At 39.5% G+C, this 26,198-nt stretch overlaps 1 protein-coding gene across 2 annotated transcripts in view; it reads left to right on the top strand.

The window, feature by feature from the left end:
- Positions 1-1,568: 1,568 nt before the first annotated feature.
- The window catches only part of Fyb1 (FYN binding protein 1), a 157,005-nt gene continuing 132,375 nt past the window's right edge, over positions 1,569-26,198 (top strand). For both annotated transcript variants that reach the window (XM_033760455.1, XM_010607759.3), the window contains exon 1: positions 1,569-1,696. In XM_033760455.1, coding sequence (XP_033616346.1) covers positions 1,694-1,696 — 3 coding nt within the window. In that variant the 5' untranslated portion in view covers positions 1,569-1,693. The remainder of the gene's footprint in view (positions 1,697-26,198) is intronic.

The raw sequence follows: 26,198 nt of genomic DNA, 5'->3' as shown, positions 1-26,198 counted from the left end.
TTTGCTTCCTACCTGGTATCTTGATTGTGGAAATGATTTTCTTCGGAATAAGTAATGGTCAACATCTTTCTTTAAAAAAGAATTTTGTATGGGAGCAGTAGTAATAAGCATTAGTTCAGCATTAAGTGTAGAAATTTCCTGACCCTACATTAAGTAAATACTATATACTTAAAACAAGAAGCCAAAACTGAGAAGTCAGATGCCATGCCTTTAAGGTGGATGACACAGATGATCTTTGGTCTTGAATTTACTTTAGCATTAGGCTATATTTTCAAAATAAAGGATCTAAACCCATGTACCAGAATGTGGTCAGAGAGATACTCTGCATAACTGTGAAGAATGGCAACTTGGAATGTACTAAAATGCCGTAAGCAGAATCATATCTAGCTCACCAACGTGCTAGATAGAAGTGCCTCATGCTGTTATTACCTCAGAATTATTATATGACCCCAGATGGACAATTGCTTTATTTTCTGAATGAACTGAATGGCATGTGATAAGTTTATGAATATTCCTACCATTTAAATATTCAATATAGGTTTTAGCATAGAGTTGTAGATTAAAATTATTATGATCCTTTTATTCTCTTTTAAGATTATACTTTTCTTTTTCTTTTTTTTTTGTTTTGTTTTTGTTTTTTGAGACAGGGTCTCACTATGTAGTTGAGACTGACCTGGAACTCACTATGCAGCCCAGGCTGGCCTCAAACTTACAGTGATTCTCCTGCCTCAGACTCTCAAGTGCTGGAATTGCAAGTGTATACCACCACACCTGGCAAAATTATACATATTTTTAACTCAAGTGATACATACTCAAAACAGAAAACTTGGAAAACTCAGAAAAGTACAAAATAAGAATTATTTATACTACTAATACCTCTACACAAGTCAGCCGCTATTAACATTTTAGTATGGATCCATCAAAGAAAAAGAGAAAGCAGGGTGTGGTGATGCACGCCTGTAATCTTAGCCCTTGGCAGGCTGAGACAGGAAGATCCTAGGTGTGTGAGGCCAGCCTGGGCTGCGTGGTGAGTTCAAGACCAGGCTGAACTACGTAGGGAGAGCCTGACTCAAAAAAACCAGAGAAAGAGAGAGAGAGAGAGAGACAGGAAACAGAGGAAATAAGGAGGGAAAGAAAGGACGGAGGGAGGGAGACAGACACAGACACATACACACTCATGTATATATCCCAAAATACAGATGTGTAAGTCACACCGAGTTTAATATCTATATGTATACTTTTGGGGGGGGTTGAGACAGGGTCTCACTGTGTAGGTGAGACTGACCTGGATGGAACTCACTATGTAGCTCAGGCTGGTCTCAAACTCACAGCGATCCTCCTGCTTCAGCCTCCTGAGTGCTGGGATTACAGGCGTGCACCACCACGCCCAGCTATATGTATACTTTTTTTAAAAGTGTGATGTCCATCTTTCAGACTGCCGAGGTTCACCTATTTCTGTTTTCACATTATTAAAGTATAATACAGCGAGGTAAACCTGACCAGTTATACAAATGCTTGGAGGGCTGAGATAACATGCAAATGCAGCCTTACATATCAATGTGTGAAGGCTGGTCAGACCGCACAGCTCAGAAAAGGAAGTGCACTCTTCAGAGCTCACTTGCACATTCACTGCCAGAGTCCCAGCATCTTCGGGGCCACTGTGTGCCAGGCTCACCGACTCCTTTCAACAGAAATGGTAAGTGATAGATTTTATGACTCTCCCTGTCCCCTGGCAAGTCTTGGTTATCAGAGAGGGGGGTGGGGTGCCTCAAGGCCAGCTCCTCCGTGCCTGTGGAATTTTAGTTTGTCCCATGGTTGTTCTGTCTGTGTGCTGGGGAAGTTGCTGAGTCTTTATTATACACGCTGAGTTCCATGGCTTCAGGAGTTCCCTTTTCTGATTCTAGTCATCGGAACAGAGGAAGAACTATGTCTTAGAGAAAGAAAAGTCGTGTCCTTTGTCTTTGCCTCTTCAGAGAACTGGGTGGCAGAACCAGTACCCGAGTCAAACTTCCTAGGATCAGGGCCCTGGGTCTAGGAGCCTAGTGAGGTATTCTGTTGATAAGGTCATTTTGGTAACACAAAAGATTTTGCAAAGGAGTTCTTCTCCTTGAAAGATGCATCTTTACTATTTTAATTTAGAGAAACAAACAAAGCCCAGGCAACCCAAACCTTAGGGACAGTGTGCATTCCCAAAGTTAACTCAAAGTCATTATTCGGAGAACATTAAAGTAGTGAGTGTACCATACAAATTAGTTTAACCTCTAACGTACCCGAACTACAGCACTCACATTCTGCATCACTGTTTCCCATTATTTCTCAGTAAAAAAAATCAGCCCCGGAAATAGCTGTGGAATGATGTTCTCTGAGTTCAGAAGAAAGCCAATCTTCTATTCCGCACCATCTCCACACTCCACTCCCAGCACCTGAACATGACAGATGCGCTGTCCTTCCTCTAACAGAACTGCTTCCTTTAGTTATCACCCGTGAGAAAACTGGAATGGAGACATCAAGTCCTACACATGCCCCACAGGGAGGGCAGGGGCTTCATCAGAGCTGTGTGTAGTCTGGAAACTCTTTGAGTCAGGGGTGGAAAGTGTAGAGGTGAGAAAATGCAATCTTTCTGTGAGGGAGACAGTGAGCAGGAAGAGAGACAGTCAGTCACAGGCACAGGGCAGGGGCATGCACAGAGGTGAGACCTGAGCCACACCCAGATAGCAGGGCAGCTGCCAGGTGAGGTGGGCCTCAGAAATCTGGCACGGTTTCCAAACCAAGTCCTTAGGTCCAAGATTGTTAGAAAACAGCCTGACCGTAAGTATCAACACTCCCTTCAGAAATAAACAAAGTCCTGTGCTTTAAAAAGAGCTACCGCATATGAATTATTTTAGAGGAAACAAGATGACAAGAAAAGAAAAGAAAGTTTAACTGAATAATGTGTATTTAGTGTTCACATTTTTCCCAAGTAACTACCACTTATAAAAGTGACATATCATTTAATAAACTTCTTAGAAATATACACATGCAGAAATGACACAAAAAGCATTTTCTATAGTCCTATTACCTAAAGGATAATCATTGTGAGTAGAATTCCTGTGAAATTTCATCATTTTAAACATGTTTTATAAGGATGACTTTTGTTATCATATTTTCTAAACCATTTCTTCACCTATTTTTAAAATTTAAAATATCTTGAATGATTTCTAAGTTATGTCATTTCAAATGATAAATCAATTTTCATAAACCTAGCATTTCTTGTATTTATTTATTTATTGTTTATTTAGATTTTTTTGAGACAGGGTCTCACTGTGTAGATCAGGCTGGCCTTGAACTCACTATGCAGCTCAGGGGGCAATCCTTCTGTCTCACCCTTTCAAGTTCTGGGATTACAGGCATATATGACTACACCTAACTTTCCATAATTTATCTTAATCATTTCCACTGGGCCAGACATTTTGACTTTTTTCTTTTTTGCTTTCTCTTACTTAGGGTTCTAATTGAGATATTTCAATTGTTCTTTTTCTTTTCATTTTCTTTCTTTATGGTAATATAGACAAGACTTCTTTTATATACAAACATTCTTTTATATACATTGATGGTTTTTCATGGGCAGAACCATAAGAAAAATACCTAAGTGAAAAAATATGCATACTTAAGACTTCTAACACAGGTTCCCTTCTTTGGTTTTGTTTTGGTTTGGTTTGGTTTTTTGAGACAGGGTCTCACTATGTAGTGGTAAGTGACCTGGAACTATGTAACCCACACTGGTCTCGAACTCACAGTGATCCTCCTGCCTCAGCCTCCTGAGTGGTGGGATTACAGGTGTGAGCCACCATGCCCAGCACAAGTTCCCTTCTTAATGAACAATATATTTTAAGTTTGCTTATGAATAGTGAGTGGCACAGTAAGTAAATTTCACACTGAAATTGGGTACCTATATACATATTTCTGTCTTTGTAGATTGTAAGTTATACATAAAAAGAAACTATTTTCCCTTTAATTTCTCTTTCCCTATCACTGCCTTTAACAGTCAATAGAAACAAAAGGCACTTCTTTTTTCCTCCTTGAAAGATATCATAGTACAGTCAAAAACCTGTATTTCCGGCTTCTTATGCATTAGCTGTGGTTGCTAGTTATAAGTTTTTATTTTTTTACAAATCACTAAGTCTCTGAGCTTGTTTTCTTATCCAGAGATGGCAGTGACATCAGTTAGTCCTCTGTGTTATTGTGGTCCATAAGACTGCAGTCATAAAGCACCTATGACACTGTAGTCATGTGCTGGACACTGGATGAAGGTTGCTTTCCTTCCTTACAACCCCACTGTGTAGCTAATTTCTTAAGGAGATATACAACCTTCCAGGGAACACAGGAGGAGGCCCCTATTGGCAGTTAACACTGGTGAGCTCTGACAAACACTGTGACATTAAATCCAACAGCAAACCCCATAAGCAGTGACAGCTATGATCCCCATTTTATAGCTCAGTAAACTTGAAGATGAAGCACTTGTTCACAATCATATAGCTACTAAATATTGGGACTGGAATTTGAGCATAACTTTGCCTGTTCTTAGAGCCTGAGTATTTCTATTCTGCTGCATGCTAGGAAGAGCAGTTGCCAGGATGACAACCTAGTGGTCAAAGACTGGTCTTTGGGACCATCCGTCTAGTGGTCATGCCAGCTAGGGCTGGAAGTCAGCTGTCATGGCTACTTCTGCTCATGAATACTAGAAATTTTCCTATTTTCAGAATGCTCACTTCACTGAAATGTTGCAGATGTCACTGAGATGGGAGACTGAAGTGTCTCTGGCTTAATGTTTCTTTGCTGCAGGTTTCAGACTAAATGATTGAATATCTGCCCCTCCTCTTCCAAAGTTCATCTATATTTCTGCTGTGACTAATATCCACCTCAACCAGGCAGACCATTCATGAAGGATACCGTCCGTCCACAGGCAGGACCATGTCGTGGGCTAGGAGTTATTGGGAAATCCACCTTCACTGCCCTCTCTCTGTACCTTATTGGTAGGGAAATTGGAAAAGAACAAAGGCACTTGGTGTTGTATGAGGATAAGCACATCTGACTTTTAGACTGATGAGCTTTAGACACATAGGGCTGGGCTCATCCTCCACTCAGCAAGGAGCACTGGGTACCAGGCTTGGTCTCTCCACATCTTCCTATGGGATCTTCAGGTCTCTCCAGCAACTCAATAAAGGCACAGGGTTTGCCTAAATGTTCTTGATGTTCTTCTTCACAATGTGACTTTAGATTTTAGAAGTGGAAAGGTGCGGACAACAGGATCCTCCTTCTCAACCATCTGCCCTTAGACAAATGAGCTCACTTTACAGTTCTAAAAGCAGAAATGACAGGATGATACTTGTTCACATGACAGGTATTTTTAGGTACATTTCCAATATTGAAATTTGTTGAAAACAATTTTTTGTACGCACACAGCAAGAAAAAAGATATTTTATGCACCAATCTTGATGTTTTAAGACACAAAGTAAGATTTTGTTGTTAATTTCCTGTCTTCTCTGCTCTTTTCATTTACCCTTCACTCTACACATGAACTTGTGACAGAAGAAACGCACTCATGATGTGTAACCACCTATACATTCAATAAAGGTTCACTGAGCCCCTACTCCGAGGCTGGGCCCACAAGGCAGAAATTCAAAGGTACAGCACACACGGGGCCTGGCTTCCTCAGCTTCCACTCACTGTGTGATCTTCCCACTTCAGCATGCACCAGTCAGAGCCAACTAGGAGGTCAAGAGTAAGTAAGGCCTCCTGACCTGTGCTTTCAGTAAGTTCCCAGCTGATGCTGATATCGCAGGTCCCAGGCCCATGCTTTATGGAAGTGATAGAGCAAAACATCAAAACCCACAAGTAAGCAACACTTTGCCCTGATCTCTAAAGGATAAGGAAGGACCTGAGATGGGAAATGGAGGGCAGACATCTGCCTGGTCTGTGGTGAGGTGAGGTTGAAGTGAGAGCAGGGCTTCTCTATTCTGACTGCCCAGTGCGATGGCCAGCTCGGTGGGTAGAGCATGCCCAAGCTCAGATTCCCCTGAAATCAGTGAAACAGAAACCTAAAAAGCAGAGTGAGGGTGGAGGACAGGGGCACCCGAGAGTGAGAGTGAGCTGGGCATGGGAATGGTGAGCAAAGAGCACTTCAGGGGGAGGAAGTGCTGGGAGAAAAAGACCGGAGTCAGGAGTAGGCCTGGGTCTGAAAGACTAGGGCGGCGGGGGGATAAGCAGAGAAGAAGAGTGGTTTAAGGTGTAGACAGTGGCCACACTGAAGACATGGAAGTAAGTTTGTCTTAGTCTATTTTGGCTGCTCCAATAAATGCCTTGTACCGGGGATCTTATAAACAAAAGCAATCTTTACCTTAACCATTTTGGAAGCTACAAAGTCCTAGGTAAGGGTGTCACCATGTAGTGAGCACCCTCTTCCAAGTGGCAGACACCTGACTTTTCTCTATGTCCTCAAATGGCAGAGGAGGCAAACAAGCTCCCTTGGCCTCTTTTATAAGAGCTGTAATCCCTTCCTGAGGGTGGAGCTGCGTTCATGACGTAAGCACTTCCTCCAAGCCCAGCCTCTCCGCTGCCGCCCGGAACTCGGAATTGAACTCAGGACCTTGCATTTGCCAGGCCGAGTGTGGCGCCTCTGAGCTACAGACCCCACAGCCCCAGCCCTAAAGCCCCACCTCTTAATACCGTTGTTTTGGGGGTTAGGATTTCAGCATATGAATTTTGGAGGACACAAGTATTTTGACTACAAATTTGATCCTATGCCTATGTATCGGGGCAACCGTTGGAGATTCCGGAGCGAAGAACCGGTGCTGCTCTCTAATGACATTTGGAGGTCAGGCTCCTTCTCAAGTGACATGCACCTTGTCTGCACAGCCCTCATCTTGGCTTGAGTTTAAATATCAGCCTTTTTTTCTCCATATTTTTCCAGATCATGCCTCTCAAAAAAAAATTGGGGGGCGGTATCAGGGATGAACTCTGGACTTTGCGGTCATGAGGCAGGTGGCAGAACCATTGAGCTAAAATCCCTGCCCTGTGTCTCTCTCAAAGGTGAATACACCCAAGTTAGAGGATATCATTTTTCGAGGGGAAAGGGTCCTAGGATATGCAGATAACTAACTTGAGGGACTGCAGTGGTGTCGCAGAGAGATCAGTTCCCCTTACAAGCTGGGTTCCCAAACAATGGTGTATCTTTCAAGAGGAGAGATGGTCTTTTTCCCTCAGTCAGTTGGAGAGGTTCAATTACAACTGAGAATACACTGATGACCCCACACAGAATTGCATTCGCCTCCATATTCTCTTCCCCTCCATGCCTGGCTTCTCCAGGTCTTTCCCTTGCAGCCTCATCTGGTCCATTATGTTAAAAAGTAAAGACTCTTGTACAATAACAAGCAAGTTAACACGCCAGGAATGAGATGTTTGAATGCTAGGCAACTTCCTTCATTCACGCCGTCCAACTGGGAGGAAATGCTATGCCCTTCTCAGAGCACAGACTAAAGCTCACTCACTTGGGCATCTTTGTTCCTGAAGTGCGTCTGTGGGCCCCAGTTCTGGATTTGGTGACTTCAGTATCATTTCCTTAACACTTGTGCACGTGTTTTACCTGATCTTTCTTTACTCAGATGCTCATGTACAAAATTTTATTCTCCTAATATGTTCTTTAGCTGTCCTTGCTGTCTTTTTTTAACCAAAATTTTAATTTTTTTTTTTTTTTTAACCGGGGATCAAACTCAGGACCTTGTGCTTGTGAGGCAGGTGGTGGAACCACTGAGCTAAATCCCTGGCCCAAAATTATAAATCATAATAGTGCCAAATTTTAGAATAAGGCTTGTATCATCTTTGTTTTTGATGTCATTTTCAAGACATTATTCTGTACCATCAAATATTAAAGCTACTTGCTAATTTTTCTTTGAACTGTTTTAAAAGAGTTGATTTTCATGTTTAGCTCTTTAATCGTGAAGATTATATTTGTGATGTGAGACAGGCATCAAATAGTTTTTCATATGAGCACCAAGTGTTACTGCACTATTTATTTTGCCCTCTCTGCTTCCCCCAACATTTTGCATTGCCTCCTTTGTCAGCTGTATGTCCGTTTCCTACATAGATATGGCTCTGCTTATAAGCTCCTTACTCGGTTAACTGTTACTCAATGTAGTTCCTCAAATTCCATATGTCTGTCATCTTTTTTATCTTATTCTCCTCCTCTGGTTCCTGTGTTCTTTTGCACAATTACATGTAAACTTTGCCTACTAACAATTCTAAAGTGATTCAGTATTTCTACCTTCCTCCCAAAAGCAGCAAGGATCCTAACACAGTATGATTATCCTGGGACACAATCCTCCAACTATATTTCCAGTTTTTCAAATTTTTGCTTGGAAAAAATGAGCATCACTTTCACACACATTTAACTGGCCAAAGTAAGTCACAGTTAAACGGAGCAGATATATAGCAGTGTACAATCCCCAGGCATCAGGGTCCTGGCCAAAAAAGAAAACCGACTTGGAAAAAGAGTAATATTATACACTACATTGTACAGTGACGTTTGTGTGACTGGCAACGTCATTGCTTTGACTTCACTGCTAAATATGTTTATCTGATATAAGTACTCTAAATAGTTTCTTTCCTCAGCACTTCACAGACTCACTTCAGTGACTTCTGACTTCTAGTGTTGCTAATTTAACTATGCTCTCAAGACTAATTGTCATTCCCTGTAAATGTTCTGCCATGCTCTTTTAGATGTTTAAATTCTGCAGCTTTGCTATGCTTCACAGTGATATGAGTTTATTTTTACTTATCCTGCTTGATAGTCACATTTACCAATTTAAAGCGAGGGTCAGCAAACACTTGTTCCAAAGAGTCAGACAATATATATATATTCAGCTTTTCAGGCCGTTTGCTGGAAGCTACTCACCTATACCATTTCATGCAGCATGAAAGCAGCATGGACAATACATAAACAAATGTCTGTGACTGTACTGTAATAAAACTTTATTTAAAAAATGGGGAATGGGATCTAGGAGTGGAGAGAGAGGAGTGAAAGGAGAAGTAAAAGGGTCAAAATGCAGTATGTGTGTGTACCAATATTCCACGATGAATATATTCATTACATATCACAAATATATACTAATCATTGTTTTCTTTTTATTGAGTTTATTGGTACATTTTAGGGATACAGTACAGTTACATTCATTGTTGGGATCTTGTACCTTCACATGACAAGTCTTGGTTCTCATTTTCTCCCCTTGTCCCTGCCCTCCCTTCACCCGTCCTCGCCTCCCCATTTACAAACACTTTATTTCCATTTTTTCGTTTTCTCATATTATTTTCTTTTCCCTTATTTCCTTCCCCCACCCTTCCCACTTTCTCTACACCTTTAGCTCTTTTCTTCCTATTTCACATTGTTAATTATCTCATTAGGCTCTTGTGATATACTAATAATTTTTTTAAAAATAAAAGTAGGTAGTGTCCCCACCAACTATGGTTTCCATCCCCTTATATAAAGCCTATGATATAATGACTTTCTTCAATTCTGTGAAATTCTCCCTCCCTTTTCAAAATCTATCATTCCACTTTTCTCCCTAATTTTTTTTTTGTTTGTTTGTTCCTCGTCTAGTGTTTCCACTAAATGAAAGTCTCAGTCTATCCTCCCTGATTTTAACTGCTCCTCCAAATTTTATATTCCTATATTCTCTCTGGGATGAATTCTAAATCCGTTCATCAGCTTTATCTTCTAATTCACTAATCCCTTCCCACCTGTGTCTAAAATGACCGGTGTTCCCAGTTTTCCCTAGCACTTTCTCTGTATTATTACACTAATATTCCATGTCATGGAAGCCTGAGTTTCAAATAGATCAGGATAGTTACTCACTTTATCTGTGCCCAGTGAAGATTTTGTCCCATCTATTGAGTTTTCATTTCATTGATTACATCTGTATTCCTTTTTTTTTTAAGTTGGTTGTTTTTATTAATGACACATTGTGTTGAATTTTGTTCCAAATATCTCTTGGGTACTATTTCTACTTCCTGGTAGATCCCAAATGCTTACAATGATTTTCAAATTGTTCTATAATTTTAGTTTAATCTTTGAAATGCTAATTTTGTTGGGTTCTATTTCTTATCAATATTTGTATTCTTGTATATTGAAATTTTGTATTATAGACAAACTTTGAGAAGGTTGATTAGCAGTTTCTTTCTACCTGACTTCACTTTACCCTTTCACGTGCTGTGCTTCTCTCCACTAATTCTCCCTTAGGCCTCCAGCCCAGAGCTGGCTCTATAGTGAAAGTAGGTAGTCCAGGCTTCCAATATTATTGGATATTAACTACAGCATCTCAGACTTGCTCTTGGCTCTGGTGCTGTATATATCTCATGAATTTTCAATCTTAACACTTGTGCACATTATAAGATGTTTAGCAAGATTTCTGGTTTCCACCAACTAGATATCAAGAGTATCTCCTCCTTCCTCCTCACTATTGTTACCACACAAAGTATTTTCAGAAATTCAAACATGGTGGTGCATGCCTGTAATCCCAGAACTCAGGAGGCTGAGGCAGGAAGATCACTGTGAGTTTGAGACCAGCCTGGGGTACATAGTGAGTTCCAGGTCAATCTCAACTCTGTCTCAAAAAAACAAAATAAAGAAATAAATAAATACATAAAAAGTATTTTCAGATATTCTAAAGTAGCCTGACGTGGGAAGGAGAAAGAAATCTCTAGTTGAGAACCACTGAATTATCCTGATCTTGGCTGCAGAACATTTAGCCTCCTTTCTTCATGCCGAGGAAGGACAAGCTTCTCTCCCTGCCCTTAGTTACAAGGAGTGGTGACCTAGCTTCCATCCCCTGACCCAAAGCTGCTCTCCAGGCTTCCCGTCTCATTCACTGCATGTGTTTCTGTTCTTTTTCTGATGTAGAAAGGTTTATTTTATTTTGAAGTGCAATGATCATTCAAATCTTTTCATTTTTTTAATTCAATCTCGTACGGAACATGTGTTGGGTTAGTGAAAAAGCTTCAAACATTCAATTTACTGGCTAAAAGTTGATAGTTCTTCTCTATCACTTTCCTTGCCTTTGCCTTCAGATGTTTCCTTTCCCTTTTCTCCATTTATCCTTGATCAGTGGTATTGGATAAATCAACAAATTAAGGGAAATGTGTCAGCATGAGGGTTGATGTGATGCTGGGAGATTTAACTAGGTTCCTTGCAGATCTCCATCAGTACAATGTACCCCACCCCGGCCCTCTGGAACAGGGGTTCTAAGAAGTGTGCTTCCTGACCAGGAGCCGCAAGGTCACCTGGGAACTTAACAGAACTTCTGGGCTCCATCCAAACGCCTGCTGAATAGGGAAATCTGGGAGTGCAGTCTGATGCATACCGTGGTCTGAGATCACCTGTACTAAGACTTAGCTAAAGACTGAATCAGTGCTTCTCAACCTACCTGCACATTTGAGCGACCTGTTGAATTTGAAAGACACAGCTGTTTGAGCCGCACACATTACAAATTCTTGTTCAACTGCCTTGGTGACTCAGATACTTTTAATTTTTTTATTCCCTTAAATTACTGTTAAACATCCAGCCCCAGTTTGCTTTAGTTATTCATTTACTACATAGCCCGTTTTGTTCACCACTTGTGCCAGTGTTCCTAGAATTCTAAATGGAACTTGGTAAAGTTTTATGAAGGAAGTTGAAAGCAATGTGTTCAGGGGCTAAATTTCCAGGGTTTGAATGTCATTTCTTCCCCCGCTCCGATGTGTGATTTCGAACAATTCACCCTCTCCATGCTTCTGTGTCCCCATGCAAGAGGAAGATAAATCACTCTCCCTATCTAATAGGGTTATGATAAGATTACCAGGGTTAATATCTGAATTACTTCAGGATAATGCCTGCCATGCCGCAAAAGCTGTGCAAAATTGTTTTAAAATAATTAGTTGTAGGTAAAGCATGCAAAGAACATTAAAAAAAAATGTAAGTTAAGTATTTGGGGGCCAGGGATTTAGCACAGTGATTCTGTCACCTGCTTCACAATCACAAGGACCCAAGTTCGATCCCTGGTTAAAAAAAAAAAAAAAGATAAGTATTTTTACCAGGTAAAGTAAAAGCAAGAAAGATCAGTTTTGTTTCACACAGTCATAAAACATGGGTCAGTGGTACAAAGGCTGTTTGTGGAAGGGTGCCCTGCGATGCAGATTATGCTGACTGCCCATGAACAACACTAAGACCAACACATCTAAGGAGCATAAAGATACTCTGTGTCTGATATTTGCAATAACAGAGTTTGTCTCCCAACAATATGGCTACTAAGGCCAGCAGTTATGAAAACAAGAAGTATAAGCAGGACTAGCAGGAGGTCACCAAGAAGAAAGTTCTAATGCTAAACGAGTCATTCTTGTGCTTTTCTAAAACTTCAGACACGGAATATATAAAAAATAAGTGTTTTGGGAAAGGAACTTTTAAAAATGTCTAAAGAATGTTTTTTTTTCTTCTAATACAGATACCTTTTGCTTTGTAAGTCCTATTTTCCCTTGAAATGTTATACGCTCTTTTAAAACACTGATAAAATTAATGTTTTTCATGTTAATGTTCTGAAATATTAAAAGGTTTCAGAGTTTTACCATATGCCTTTTAAGCCCAAGTAGTGTAATTATAGAATTAGAGTTCAGAATCAGTATTCTATTCTCAGATTTGAGCCTCGAAAACTGATAAGCCAGCTATAAATTCAACACTTAATGTAAATCCTGGTAGAAAGTAAAAGAAGTACAGATGAAATAAACATCTGCTAAATTTCATCTATGACAGACCTTTTAGAATGCATTCCAGTAGAATCTAGTAACACACACACACACACACACACACACACACACACACACTTTGATAGACATTTGGGAAGTTAATTTCCATAAATATATAGACATAGTCCATAAGTCCATAGACAGTTTTATTCACTACAACTTAGAAAAAGAGTTGGGCTTATCACAAGAGAACATTCATCCGAGAGAAACTAATTTTATCACACATGCCCACAATTGCATGAGACAGCATTTCAGAGCTGGGTGGAGTTACAGTAGTGGAACACATCTAACCAATGCAACAGAGCCGAGAAGTGTACACTGTTTAAATTAGTCACCTAGGAGGTGGAGAAAAGTGCTACGGGAGTTTCCAGACTACCTGTTACTTATCAAGTAAAGGGAGAGAAGACTGGAGAGATGAAATTGTTCTAACTTCTGATTTCTACGCAGAGGCCCCTCAAAGCTACTGAGCATGTGTAGTGCAGCTGGTTTCAATTCCATTAAGTACATGTTAACCAACCTGAGCAAGTGTTACTGAATCTGACAAGCAGAGCGCAGAGAGAGGGCGGGAATCCCCAAAGTGTAGTCAGAGTAACCATGTTTGATGACACATTAGGCATGTAAAACTGTATATAATATTCCATGTCTTGACTCTTCTGCATGTCCATTTTTCTCACTATGCTACCCCTCCACAAAGTAAGTTCTTCTACTTAATTTGTAAGCCACGCACACCCCCCAAATGATCAGCCAGCACATTCCTAGAAAATGTTGCTAGACCTACTCTTTGATCAGTGAGAAAAATGGTCTCTCTTTTCTACCAGACAGGTAATCAGTCCAGAGATAGAGGAATAATGTCTTCTTTGGCAAGAAATCTTCAAAAACTAGAAACATCGTTGCGTCTGTAACATCTTATTGGTGTTATTGTTTCCAGTGTTAAGGTCTATATTTCCCTGACTGATTATAAATACTGCATTCACAAATACCTGTCAAGATTCTGTTTGACTGTGTATTATGTTAGTTATTCTAGGGAATTCATACCTTTAAGTACACCAGAGCCATAGTGGAGACAGTAAAGAAAGATGCTGGTTAAAATTCAGGGCTCCTTACAACTACCGGCTGAGTGGAGAAGCTTTGACCCTACAATACGGTTCAGCTTTCTCAAGCTCTCTGGGCACCTCTGCTTCTCCTAATAGCCTCCCTCCCCCTGCCCCCGTTCTGGTGCCGAGTCCAGGAAGACACTAGCTTCATTATCTTGCCCAAGACCATTTGTTATGTTACCTGCTGAGTTTCTGAAACCACTGGAGTTGGTGACCCCAAGCAGAGCATTTCCTTTTCTGGCTTTAATAGTTCTAAATGTGTAAAAAGAGTCTGAGTAAGGCTGGCTTTGTCTTCTGTGTAGGCAGCAGATTTTGGGCAAGTTTGGATTGTAAGTAGTGTCTAGTATGGAAAATGAGGTCAAATTGAAATACATACCAGTTTGCTGGCATTTATGAGTGAGCGTGTGTGTGTGTGTGTGTGTGTGTGTGTGTGCAGAGAGAACTGGAGGTGGTTAAATTGTGGTATCAAATTTAATATTTATGTCTGCAACTTAATTTGAAATATGTCCTTCCCCCTAAAAAAAGTAAAAAGATAAATAGATGGGATAAAATAAAAGCAATTACAACAAAATTATAAAATATAAGTATGGGACATATTAATGTTCACTTTCAACTTCTTATTTTAAATGTATTTCATGATTTTTTGGTAATGAGAATAAATTTCTGAAAAATAAAAACTATTTCTATAAGAATATACAGCCAGACACAGCACAAGCTTAATTAAATTGGTAGGTCTTAGTTCTACATTATCCTACTTAATCTACAAAATGAAGTCAGGAAATCAAAATATTCTTGACACATATATTTATAATACAAAATTTTGTTTAAACTCTAACATATTCATTACTATTGAATACTGTATCCTCCATTACACTCATGAAGTGATATCTAGTTCCGGTAGAAAGTGAATAAACTATCGTTACTGAACTGTTACACTGGAAACTATTGAGACCACTCTATTCAATATTGTTGGCATCATGAAATAGGTACCTCACACACTGATGGTGTGCTGAGGTGATCAGCAGGTATTATCACGAATGATTTCCAGGTTGAACTCTTAATAAGTAAAATGATGCTAAAGAACTGCTTTAAAATCAATTTCCTTTGAAATTGAACACTTTCAGTTATATTACATTAATATTGAAAATTTCTTCCTACAGGATTTACTGGGGAATTTATCTATTGGTATCTAAGTGCCATTCTCAAATGTAAATTGTTAATTTAGTATTATCACATTTTATCTCATTTGTGAAAATATTTTACATATTTATTTCCATTTTGTTCTATTTTTTGTTATATGGCAGGTGTTTCTTCTTTGTGTTTGCCCTTTTTGCTGTGATTTTTTTTTTAAATGTACATCTTTGTGAATAAATACTACTTACTTTTCTTTTAACTCTATAATATATTTGAAATTTAGCGGGGTGTAGTGGGGTATGCCTGTAATCCCAGCACACAGAGGCAGAGGCAGGAGGATCACTGTGAGTTCAAGACCAGCCTGGGCTACGCAGTGAGTTCCAGAGCGGTCTGAACTACATAGTGAGACCCGGTCTCAAATAATAAAAAAAAAAAAAAATTTATTTTGATGTATGGAAGAAAGTAATTGTGCAACTAAAATGACATCTAGTTAGATTCTCTCCTTCCCCAATTTTATTATTGTTGGATTATTGTATATCATGGCTTTCTTTCAAGTCACCTATATTTTATCTTTGTATCATTATCATATATTTTAAATCATTATATTTTAATATGTAATAGAGCTTATCTATCTCATTCTTTCTATCATTGCTGCTCTTTCACAATATTTAGTGATGACCTGACACTAATTTTCTGATTAAATTCTTTACTAAATTTATTCAATTCTGTTTATTTACTTATTTTGCATTTCTAGGGATTGAACCCAAGGTCTTTGCACGCAGCTACATCCCCAACCCTTCTTATGATTCACTTTTTATTTTGAGACAAGATCTTCTTAAGTCCCTGAGTTGCCCAGACTGGCCTCAGACTTGCAGTTCTGCCTCATTCCCCTGGAGCTCTGGGATATAGGCTTATACCACTGCGTGTAGCTAATTTTATTAAGTTTTTAAAAAATTTCTAGTTATGATTCTAACTGTAATTATCTCTAACAATAGGCTAGAACACAGTATCTAGCTTTCCTTTTTAGTATTGCTATATATATAGAATCAAATACTTTTTATACTGGCCCTTTACAGATTTCACCAACTACTCAAGTAACTGTACATCTCACAGTGACTTTTCAAGCCAGGCATGATCTGGTCAGAAAGAAGTGAGCAGCCTGGAGAATAAAGTCATCACACAACAAACTGTATTTTCAGTTAAGAAGGAATTCCTATCTTTCACAGTGAGCTAATTGATCATTGAAAATGAAGGCTATTATTGTTACTATTATTGTTGATAATGTCATTCCACTTTACTTTTCCCTTACTTGACTAATAGAAGGAAAATTAACTGTGTTTCACAGAATTTCATACCTAAATTAAACAATCTCTTTTGGATAAAATACTAATTCTTTCTACCAAGAAACATGCTGGCAAATCATGAGCTTATTTTCATCAGTTTTTCTAGGCTTTTTAATGATGGAGTACAACTCTGCCATAAAGAATGATAAACTTGAGTCATTTGTTGAAAAATGGATCCAGGTTAAGACTATAATGTTAAGTGAAATAAATCAAGCATGTAAGCTTTAATATATCATGGTTTCTCTTATATGAGAAACTCAAAACATACAGAATGAAATAAGAAAAGATAATAATAAAAATTAAAAAGATAGATAATTAGAAATAGGGAGATAGATCTGTCTCATATGCTAAAGGGATGAAGAGATGGGGGAGGGGAAAGGGTTTAAAAAAAAGAATTAAATGTATGTTCAGGTAACAACTCCCCATAAAGAATATAACCATTGTGTATTAGAAATATGTGCTAATAAAAATTAAAACTGAAAATTTTTACTTTAAAAGTACATTAACCATATAACTTTGAGAAATATTAGGTTAAATAAAGTTTTTAAAAAAATAAATGGCAGAATTGAGGGGGAAAAAATTAAAACTGTAAACAAACCACTTAATGTTGAGTGAGATGTATTCATTCACAAGGTATGTAAAGTATTTTCCAGCTTTAAACCTCTTCAGAAGTGGCCATAAATCATCTCTTGAAATGCTCCCATTGAGTGACTAATCCTTTGACCATTCAATTGTGAAATGGAATACTCACAAATCACATGGTTCTATTAAAGCTGTTCTTACTTAGTTAGCTATTCTTACTGAAGGTGGTTTCAGAAGATAACATGTATGTATCAAGAATGATTATTACAGAAACTCTAGAGTCTTTGGTCTTAAGAAGTTTACCATTGTCTTTTGAGGGGGGGGTGTTTGTTTGTTTGTTTTTTTACTTATCCCCCAAGCAGAAATCTGTATAACATCATTTACACATTTAGATATCTAGCTACTTCCCAGAACTCACAAAAATGAATATCACCCAAGATGTCCCACTTAGTCATTTTCTCATTGGTGGAATGAAATATCCGACATACAGAAAGTAAAGGAGGGGAGGTTTACTGTGGCTGAAGATTACAGTCCATGCTCAACTGGCTCCGAGGCAGAAACAGCTGGTGGAAGGGCCTAGCAAGGAAAATCTCCCACTGTTATGGCTTGTGTCTAGATGTCCCCCATAGCCTCTTGCTGTCATAGGTGGGGCTTTTTAGAGATGGCTACATCTAGCCTGTGTGGTACTAGAATTAAAGATGTGATGCCAGTATTGATTCATGGTGCAATGCTAGGATTAAGGCTGCCCCACCCTGGGTGTGAGTGCTATCCACCTTATAGGTGGGAAGCCAGGGTAGAATATAAGGGATGTAAAGAGGACTTCTGTGGTTGCTTCCTCCTTACTTTGCTGCCTTTCTACCTTCTGCCCATCATGAACTGTTTCCCCACTGCAGTGCCCCTCTGCCATGCCTATCTTAAAGCCAGCCATGTATGGACTGAAACCTTTATAAACTGTGAGCCAAAATAAACCTTTCTTCCTTTAACTTTAGGTGTTGGGTATTTTGTTTCAGCAATGTGAGAGAAGTAATTAAGTCACCCACAGTGATGGTCAGGAAGTAGACAATGAAGGGAGGAACTAAGAAGGAAGATATACCCTTCTAGGTCATGCTCTCAGTGACCTGCCTCTAACCAGTCCCCACTTCCTAACAGCACATTTAACACTTTCAGTATGGTGCTCCCATGGTATAATCACTGTCTAACATAGGAGCTTCAGGGAGCCACTCCAGATCTAAACCATCACAGGTCTGCACAACTATCACTCCGGAAGTGACTTCATTTGCCTCTCAGCCCTCTGAGTGATTGCTGGACCATCTCATTTATAAGATGAAATTCAAAGAATGCTGGTTATCTCCCTGATCTCAAGTAATACTATCACTTAACACCAAAAAGGGAGGGGGGAGGGGTTTCCAGACACTTCGGAGGTAATTTTTTGTTTTATTTTGCTTTACAAAATATATTGTAGCTGAAGATTTAAAAATACTTCCTACTCATCAAACCTCGTGGTATCTTTTTAGTCTTATCTGAAAGTCTTCTCTTGATGTCTGAAATATCATACCGTTTTCCCCTCTTTCCTCCCCACAGTTCTGATGATTCCTTTGCAGTCTGCTTGGACATACACTTGGCACTTTGGTGACATGGCCCATCTTTAGCATCCACATTCCACCTGCCTCTCCTAGGACTGACTCTCCCTCCCTCCCTTCCTTCCTCTCTCTCTCTCTCTCTCTCTCTCTCTCTCTCTTTTTCTCCATTTTCCTCTCTTTCTCTTCCTCTCAGCTTCAGCAACTCTCCCTTGTTGATGACTCACATCTCTGATTAAAATGCCACCTGATTCATAATGCAGCTGTCTTGTATCAGATTTGTCCACCCTCCTGTAACTTAGTAAATGTGTCCACTAACCTCTGTCATTTTATGTTTCCCTGTTGCTACCAGCACTTGACACCTAACTCATAAACACATAACATTGCTTTTTCTCCAGTCTTATTCAACAGGCTATATTCAGAATTCAGGCCTTAATCCTATGTGAACAGACTGTTAGAGTCTTGCAACTCACACTCTTTAAATCCATCCTCACTCTGCTACTAGAATGATCTTTCTGAGCTCACATCTAATTATGAGACTTTCTGGCTTTCATCCACATATGGCTCCTATTGGCCTCATGCAAGGGTCAACACACTATGGCTTATGGGCCAAATACAGCCCATTGTCAGCATTTTACAAATAAAGTGTTGCTGGAACCCAGCAACACTCATTCATTTATGTCTGGTCTAGGGCTGCTGCCTTTATGCTACACTAGCAGAGCTGTGCTGAATTGGCAAAGACCATGTGGTTCAAGGAGTCAAAACTGTTTACTGTCTGACCCTTCACAGAAAGTATGCTACTGCCTTATCTTCTGGCCAAAGCCTGGACTACCCAGGCTATGACCTGTAAAGTCTCCATTCTTTGGCCTCAACTTCTATCCCCAGGCTGGGGTCTTGCCACATAGCCCCAGTGCTGGGCTCCTTGCTATTTCCCGCACTGGCCAACAGACACATCCATGCTGATGGGAGATCGTGTGTCCGCATCAGGCAGTGCCACAGCCACTGGCCACATGTAGCTTTTGAGTACTTACAATGTGGCTCCTACAAACAAGAAAATGAATTATTTAATTTAATTTTATTTATATAAATTTAAACTCAAATAGCCACACGTGGCTGGTGGCTACCACATTAGACAGTGCTATACTAAAGTATCACCAACATTGTCTCAGTTAAAAGGAATATTTAAAAGATTTAGCAAGCCCTTTTCATCTGGGAAAAGCTCATATTTCAACAGTTAATGGTTACTGTTTTCTTATTCCTTTATTTGAGGTGTAAGGAATCGAACTAGGATTGCACACTAGGCAATCACTGTATCACTGAGCTACATCTCCGGCCCAAATGTCACTTCTTCTGAAGCTTTTCTAACTCCTAAGTCCCAGTACTCTCAAAAGAACTCAGTATGACAAACCTTAAGGGAGATCCTTGGACAACTGGTCTCCATTTTAAAAGCCCTAATCCAGTCCCCATTTGTGTCAGAAGTTTAGTCAACATTGGTTACCAGCCAAATAGGTTTATTAATGTCATTCAAATTTTTGCCAGTATATAATTATTTTCCTTTCATTCATAGTTCTTTGAAAAACAATGAAAGATAAAGTAGCCATCCTAGTAATATCCCCCTCACGTGTGCAGTCTTCCCATTAGACACTGACTACTCTTTGAGGAAAACAAAATAACTGATCACAATCCTGAGGTAACTTCATTTTGTTCACTTTTTTTTTTTTTCCAGTACCTGGGATCAAACTCAGAACCTTGTGCTTTGCAAGTCAGTGAACTAAATCCCTGGCCCCTTGTTCACATAATTTTATCACATATTTTTAAAGTTTACTTTCATAACAGCATCTTTGAGACTTAGAGTAATAAAAGGCCACATTCTTCTAAATGCAGTAATGAAGAATCCATGACCATTTGGCTGACCTATTTGCGTGAACTCTGAAAAATCTGTTAATTTTTCCTTCTTGAGAACACATTGGTTACTTGTGGTCTCTGTAAAGCCTCAGCTGCCAAGCTAACTTGCTTTGTATTTAGTCATAGATAACTTTAAATATTAGCTACACTAAAGGCAGACAGAAAACTATGTAATTCTAACAACATTCTTCAGAGGCTGAAACCTCATTAAAAATGAGAAGTCAAAATGTTTTGATATCAATTTTGAGAATGTTCGAGAATCTCAGCCAGCTAGGTGGATTTCAAAGTTGGCCAAGAATGTGAAACTACACATGTCCGTGGCATTTGGGTATCAAAGCAAACCTTCCATACACTTCCTTTTGAAGTTCCAACTTAAATATTGATAGTTTTAGGAGCTCTTTTTGCTCATGTAGAATTAAGAGCATTTGAAGGTAAATTACTTCAATATGCTTTATACTCCAGTACCACTTTTTTAATTGTTGGGGTTTAAGATTAGACCATTTTATATCCATCTCTGCTGTTTTTTAATGTGTTAATACATGTACGTTAAAATCCCTGGAAGATCAAGGCTTGCAGAGAAAGCACAAGACAGTGTCACAGCTCCATTGTCTGCCAGGTCATCTCCCTCTTGTCCGCGTACCAAGCTCTCACGTTATTCACACAGTCTCCTGGGAAGCACCAGTCTGACGGCGTTGCCCAGGGAATGTGGCCCATCTCCAGAGCCAGTCAGTCTGTGCAAACTGAGGTTCTGCCCTGTGGTATCTGCTTCACCTGGAGCAAGCTCTTTCCTTCTGAGCACCCCAGCATTCCCCATGGAAAACGGAGGCAATCAGAGCCTCTACCTTTGCAGATGTTGATGCAAATTAAATGAGCCCATCTGGTGGGAAAACACTGAGTACTGTGCCTACATCACAGAAATAGAAAATGTTTGAAATATTCCAAAACAGACACTTTTGCCAGTCATTCTTTTGGAGTATATTTAAACTTTAGGTCTTTGTGTCATTAACTTCAGTGCTTTACAGATAGCTGCTATTATCAGCATCACTCCCAGTTTTAGATGAGACAATGGAGGCACAAAAAGGCAATTTGCAATGATCAAAGCAGACAGTCTGCCTCTAAGGCTCAGTCTGCCTCTAAACCTCTGCTGTATGCTGCCTTCTGTGAGCAGATGCTATCTCTAGTCTGCTCCTCCTCACACCTGTTATTGTGTTACTCTGTGGCACGGGGATCTGCTCCTTTCACCTCACAGGCACTCTAACATCTTTTTCATAGTTGAGTCATTCCCATGTCTGGGTATGCTGCACACTGTGTAACTTGCTCCCTACTTGTGGACTTTTAATTTTCACTTTTCCTTTTTTTTTTTGGTTTTTTGAGACAGGGTCTCACTAGGTATTTGAGGCTGACCTGGAATTCACTATGTAGCCCAGGCTGGTCTCAAACTCACAGTGATCCTCCTGCCTCAGCCTCCCTAGTGCTGGTATTATAGGCATGCGCCACCACACACGGCTTAATTTTCACTTTTTGATTATGAAAGTTTTTTTTTTTCAACTCTCAGAACTATAGCCTGTGGGACACAAGAGAGGCGGTGCAGCTTGGAGTGAAAGAATGTATGGTGATATGGCTTAGTATTCTCACAGGAGGAAATCATATTTCTACTTCCCCAAGGAAGGAGATGTGACCAGAACTCTGAGGGCTTAGAATACTGTTTGGGGAAAATTAGCTACTCAGGTCACACTATCTTCTGATAGAAAATAATTAGTGAGTTGTAGCCCAAGCTGAATTAAACATCAGTAGATGTTGCTGGGAAAGCATATGCTAGTTGGCACGCAAGGGCAAAGATAGTTCTTATATTTGGGCCTTAAAATGCAACAGTGTGTAGTGTTGTAGTGGACAGCATCGTGAGTCTGAGGAACAGCTCAGGGCTCTTTCCCCGTCTGCACTGAAGCCCATGCTATTTCCTTCTGTTTCCCTTGTGATTTTAAGGTTTGCTCATTTATATCCCCATGTCACCTGTCCATGGCAAACGGAGCTATCCTGCTTTACCTTTCTCTCTGGATCAGGCTGGCTGAAATGAAAAAGGAGAGAAAGAAAACAAGCCTTCTCTTTCTCTCCTTGGCACAACAGAGTTGCTGAAAATTTTCTAAAGAAAACCAGAGTAAAAATAGACAAAACACCGTTTCCAAGCCTTATAAGGCAGTCTTCTTTGAAGAGGCTCTACTAGCTAATAATACTGCCTCCTTGCTGGGCACACACACGTGCACACGCACACACGCACACACACAGAGTCTGTTTCTCCTCGTCTCCTCTGGACCCCCCACGCAAGGCTTCTTCATTCAGGTTTCCCACAGTGCGCTCTTTTCTCTCTATAAAGGACCCTCTGAGCTGTGCAGGACCACAGTGAATTCTCAGCTGGAACCTATTCCACAATGCACAAGAAACCAACCTAACAGCTATCATCTTATTACTTTCTCTCTCAGGAAGGGCTGATTAGTTATGACTTCCATCTCCTCCACGTCAGCCCCCAAAGATGCTCACATGAGCTCATGAACTCTGACTGACATTTAGTGACTATGCATTTAGTACAGAGATTTGTAGATATTCTGATCATAAACAGCGATATAATTTTGAGTTAGTAAAATATCCCTGTACAGAGCAGAAAAGTTTCTCTCTCTCTTCCTCTCTATCTCTATCACACACATTTTTAAAACTTGTGACAGAACAGATGTGTACCTCTTATGGTTAATTCTAGACTCTAACATTTGACAACTTTAAGAAAATTGTTGACAGACTGAAAACGTTTGAGACTACCTAAAAGAGTTGAGATTATTTCAACGGCAGAAAAAGACAATGATAACAATGAGGCGATTGAAGTTTCTGGAATGTAAAACAACAACTTAAAGAGTCCTGAGACTTCTCAGAAGCACACCCTCAGGATGCCTGGAACATGGGAGGAGATACAACTAAGAAAGGAATGCAAACTCTTCAGCCTGATAAAACTTGTTTTTGGGCTTTAATGTAAGTTTGCAAGAGGCTTTCACTTTAAATAACAAATTCCCTGAAGAAATGGTGATAAAAGGATGCCCTCCAACAAAAAGAAGAGCTTGAACTGTTGCAGGAAGAATCAAGATGAGTCAAACCATGAAACTCCGTTCCAAATAATCGGCTTTTCAAATAGGCTGTTTCTCACTGGAGTCATCTGCATTGTCTGTAGATAGTGATGACCTCATAGGGTTGGGCAGGACACGGCCAACTCCACCAGCCCCTTTCCTTCACCTTCGTGGGCCAAGAGTCACCCTTGCAATGAGAGGAATAGGGTGAACTCCATCACCCAACACATAACGTTGACCTCACTTCACTCCAATGTTACCACCCATCCATTACTCCAGATTTTAAGGAACAAGAGAAAGGAAGAAGTAGTTGAGGTGGGAATAAATGAGAAAGGGGAGAAATGCGCTGCCCTGAAAAATATATAGCTCCAGAGGTAAGGTGTGTGACTGAAGCTTCTGTTGCCTTCTATCCTGCCTGTCTTCAGGTTCATGGGAGACCATGAGATAGCAATCCTTCAGAGTGAGCCACTGAAACTCAAGTCCCCATGAGCGAGTCGAGGGACCAGGGAGGCATGTGAGCATGTGCAGAATATTCCCTTCCTCTTCCCCACAGGGAGGTTTCCGTGTGTTGGACAGGGCTGTGGTTAAGGCTTACCTGTGAGAGGCAAGTGGTAAATACAACATGAAGCCCCACCCTTACACCTTTCTGATATTGCTCTAAACCAAGAAGATAAAAATTAACCACGTGGAAGTACTTATGGCCACCACCCTGCACATTTAAAGTTTTGTTACAGTGGTATTTGTAGCATTGACTAATGTCAGAATGCTTCTATACCTTTATCTAAGATAAGGATGAAAGTAATGAAGAGTACATAACTAAAGGCCAAGGAGATAGAGATGGGTTCAGATCTGTCAGTCTAGCATTCCCCATTCTCTGAATGGTATTTTAGCTAAATACAATTGACTATATTCCATTATTGATGTAGACGACATCCATTTCTCTTTTTTGGTATGCAGAACCACTGAGCTAAATCCCCGGCCCATTGAAATCCATTTCTAAGAAACCTCTAGTCTTTGATCCAACTATTTAATTACATGAATACTTCATATCCACAGCAACTGAAATATTCAAACAAAATTCTTCAAACCAGTTCATTTCCCACCTCTGCCATCATCAGCAACTCCCACCCATCTTGAAGAATAAAAGTGCCGTAGTCCTTTTAACCCTTCCCTTCTTTCCTTTTATCCAATGTGGTACTAACCAGCTTAGTTCAGTCATAGCTACTTGAGTATTCTATAGCCTTGAGCACCCACTCTGTCTTAGGCCATGTGCAAATCTGCACAACAACCTGATATTAGACAATATCATCCCCGTTGTATAGATGAAATTGTTGAAACTAAAGTCAAGTAACTTCCGAAGGAGAAAATTTGATTAAGTAACAGAGAGCTAAGACTTCAAATCTCAGCCTGATTTTGTGAGTGTAACATCTTCTGAAATGAGGTTTCTTTCCACACTTTTAATTCAGGAAATGATAATCTGCTATCACTTCATAATCCTTTGATGATTCTCTATAATTCTCTGATTCATCCATCTTTATGCAGATGGCTATATTGTCTTCAACTGTCCAACTACACTAGGGACTTTGACTGTAAAACCTGTGTCCCCTACAATTTTTAGGTACTGCTAGGTCATTGTGGATATGACATCAAATTTCAGAATTTTTACCAAAGCATCATAGTTCTTCTGACTCACACAGGACCTATCACACTATCCCCAAGAGTCGAATTTACACTAATGGTTTTTATTTCCTGAATTCTCTTTTACCAGTTATTTAATAAATTAATTTTTGGTTTATAGATTATTATAATATCAAAAAGCTTCAGGGCCAGGAATTTAGCTCAGTGGTTCTGCCACCTGCCTCACAAGCTCAAGGTCCTGAGTTCAATCCCCAGTTTTCTAAAAAAAAGCTCCAATGCTTTCTATATTAATTAAAATTCAGAATGTCCAGTGGGTTTTTCTAAGACATATTAATCACTTTAAATTGGAGCTCTTAATCCCATAAAACTTTTAGTGATTATTTTCAAATATATTCTCTACTTTGGAGCAAAGGAAGCATTGTATTAATTTTCTCATTAACCCAGGTTTAAGCTTTAATAACTATAAGGACAGTATTATTTAATGTAAAAGTATGTTTTAAAATTCATGGAGCACTTAGAATTTATTCTGTGTCTGAGTGTTTGGAAAACAAATAGATAGCATTTACTCCGAGTTCCCCAGAACTGTGCTGTCTAAAACTGTAGCCATATGTAGCTATTTAAACTACAATTAGTTAAAATCAAACAAGCCAAGTGCAGAGTCCAAGAGTCTGGGACCAGGTGAATAATGTAACAAGATCCCATCTCAGGATGGAATGGAATGGAAAGATTTCCAGTTCCTTAGCTGCATGAGCCACATTTCAGGTGTTTGTGGGATGTGGTTAGTGGCTACCATACTGAAACACACAGGTACAATGTAGCACATTTCTCTCATTACCAAATCTTGTGCAAAATATTGTGTCCATTGTTCTAGAAATTTGGCGAAGTTTGGATTTTGTTGTTGTTGTTATTTACTTTGATGAAAATATGTTTGATGTCTTTTATGGCAGCTGCACTAGTCAGCTTTCCATCATTGTGACAAAGTACCTGAAAGAAACAAACTTATAGGAGGAAGTT

Source organism: Fukomys damarensis, unplaced genomic scaffold (assembly GCF_012274545.1).
Source record: "Fukomys damarensis isolate Sample0158 unplaced genomic scaffold, DMR_v1.0_HiC HiC_scaffold_1, whole genome shotgun sequence".
In the NCBI taxonomy this organism is placed as follows: domain Eukaryota; kingdom Metazoa; phylum Chordata; class Mammalia; order Rodentia; family Bathyergidae; genus Fukomys; species Fukomys damarensis.
The sequence above is the reverse complement of the archived record's forward strand: the minus strand, read 5'-3'. Positions and strand labels throughout refer to the sequence as shown.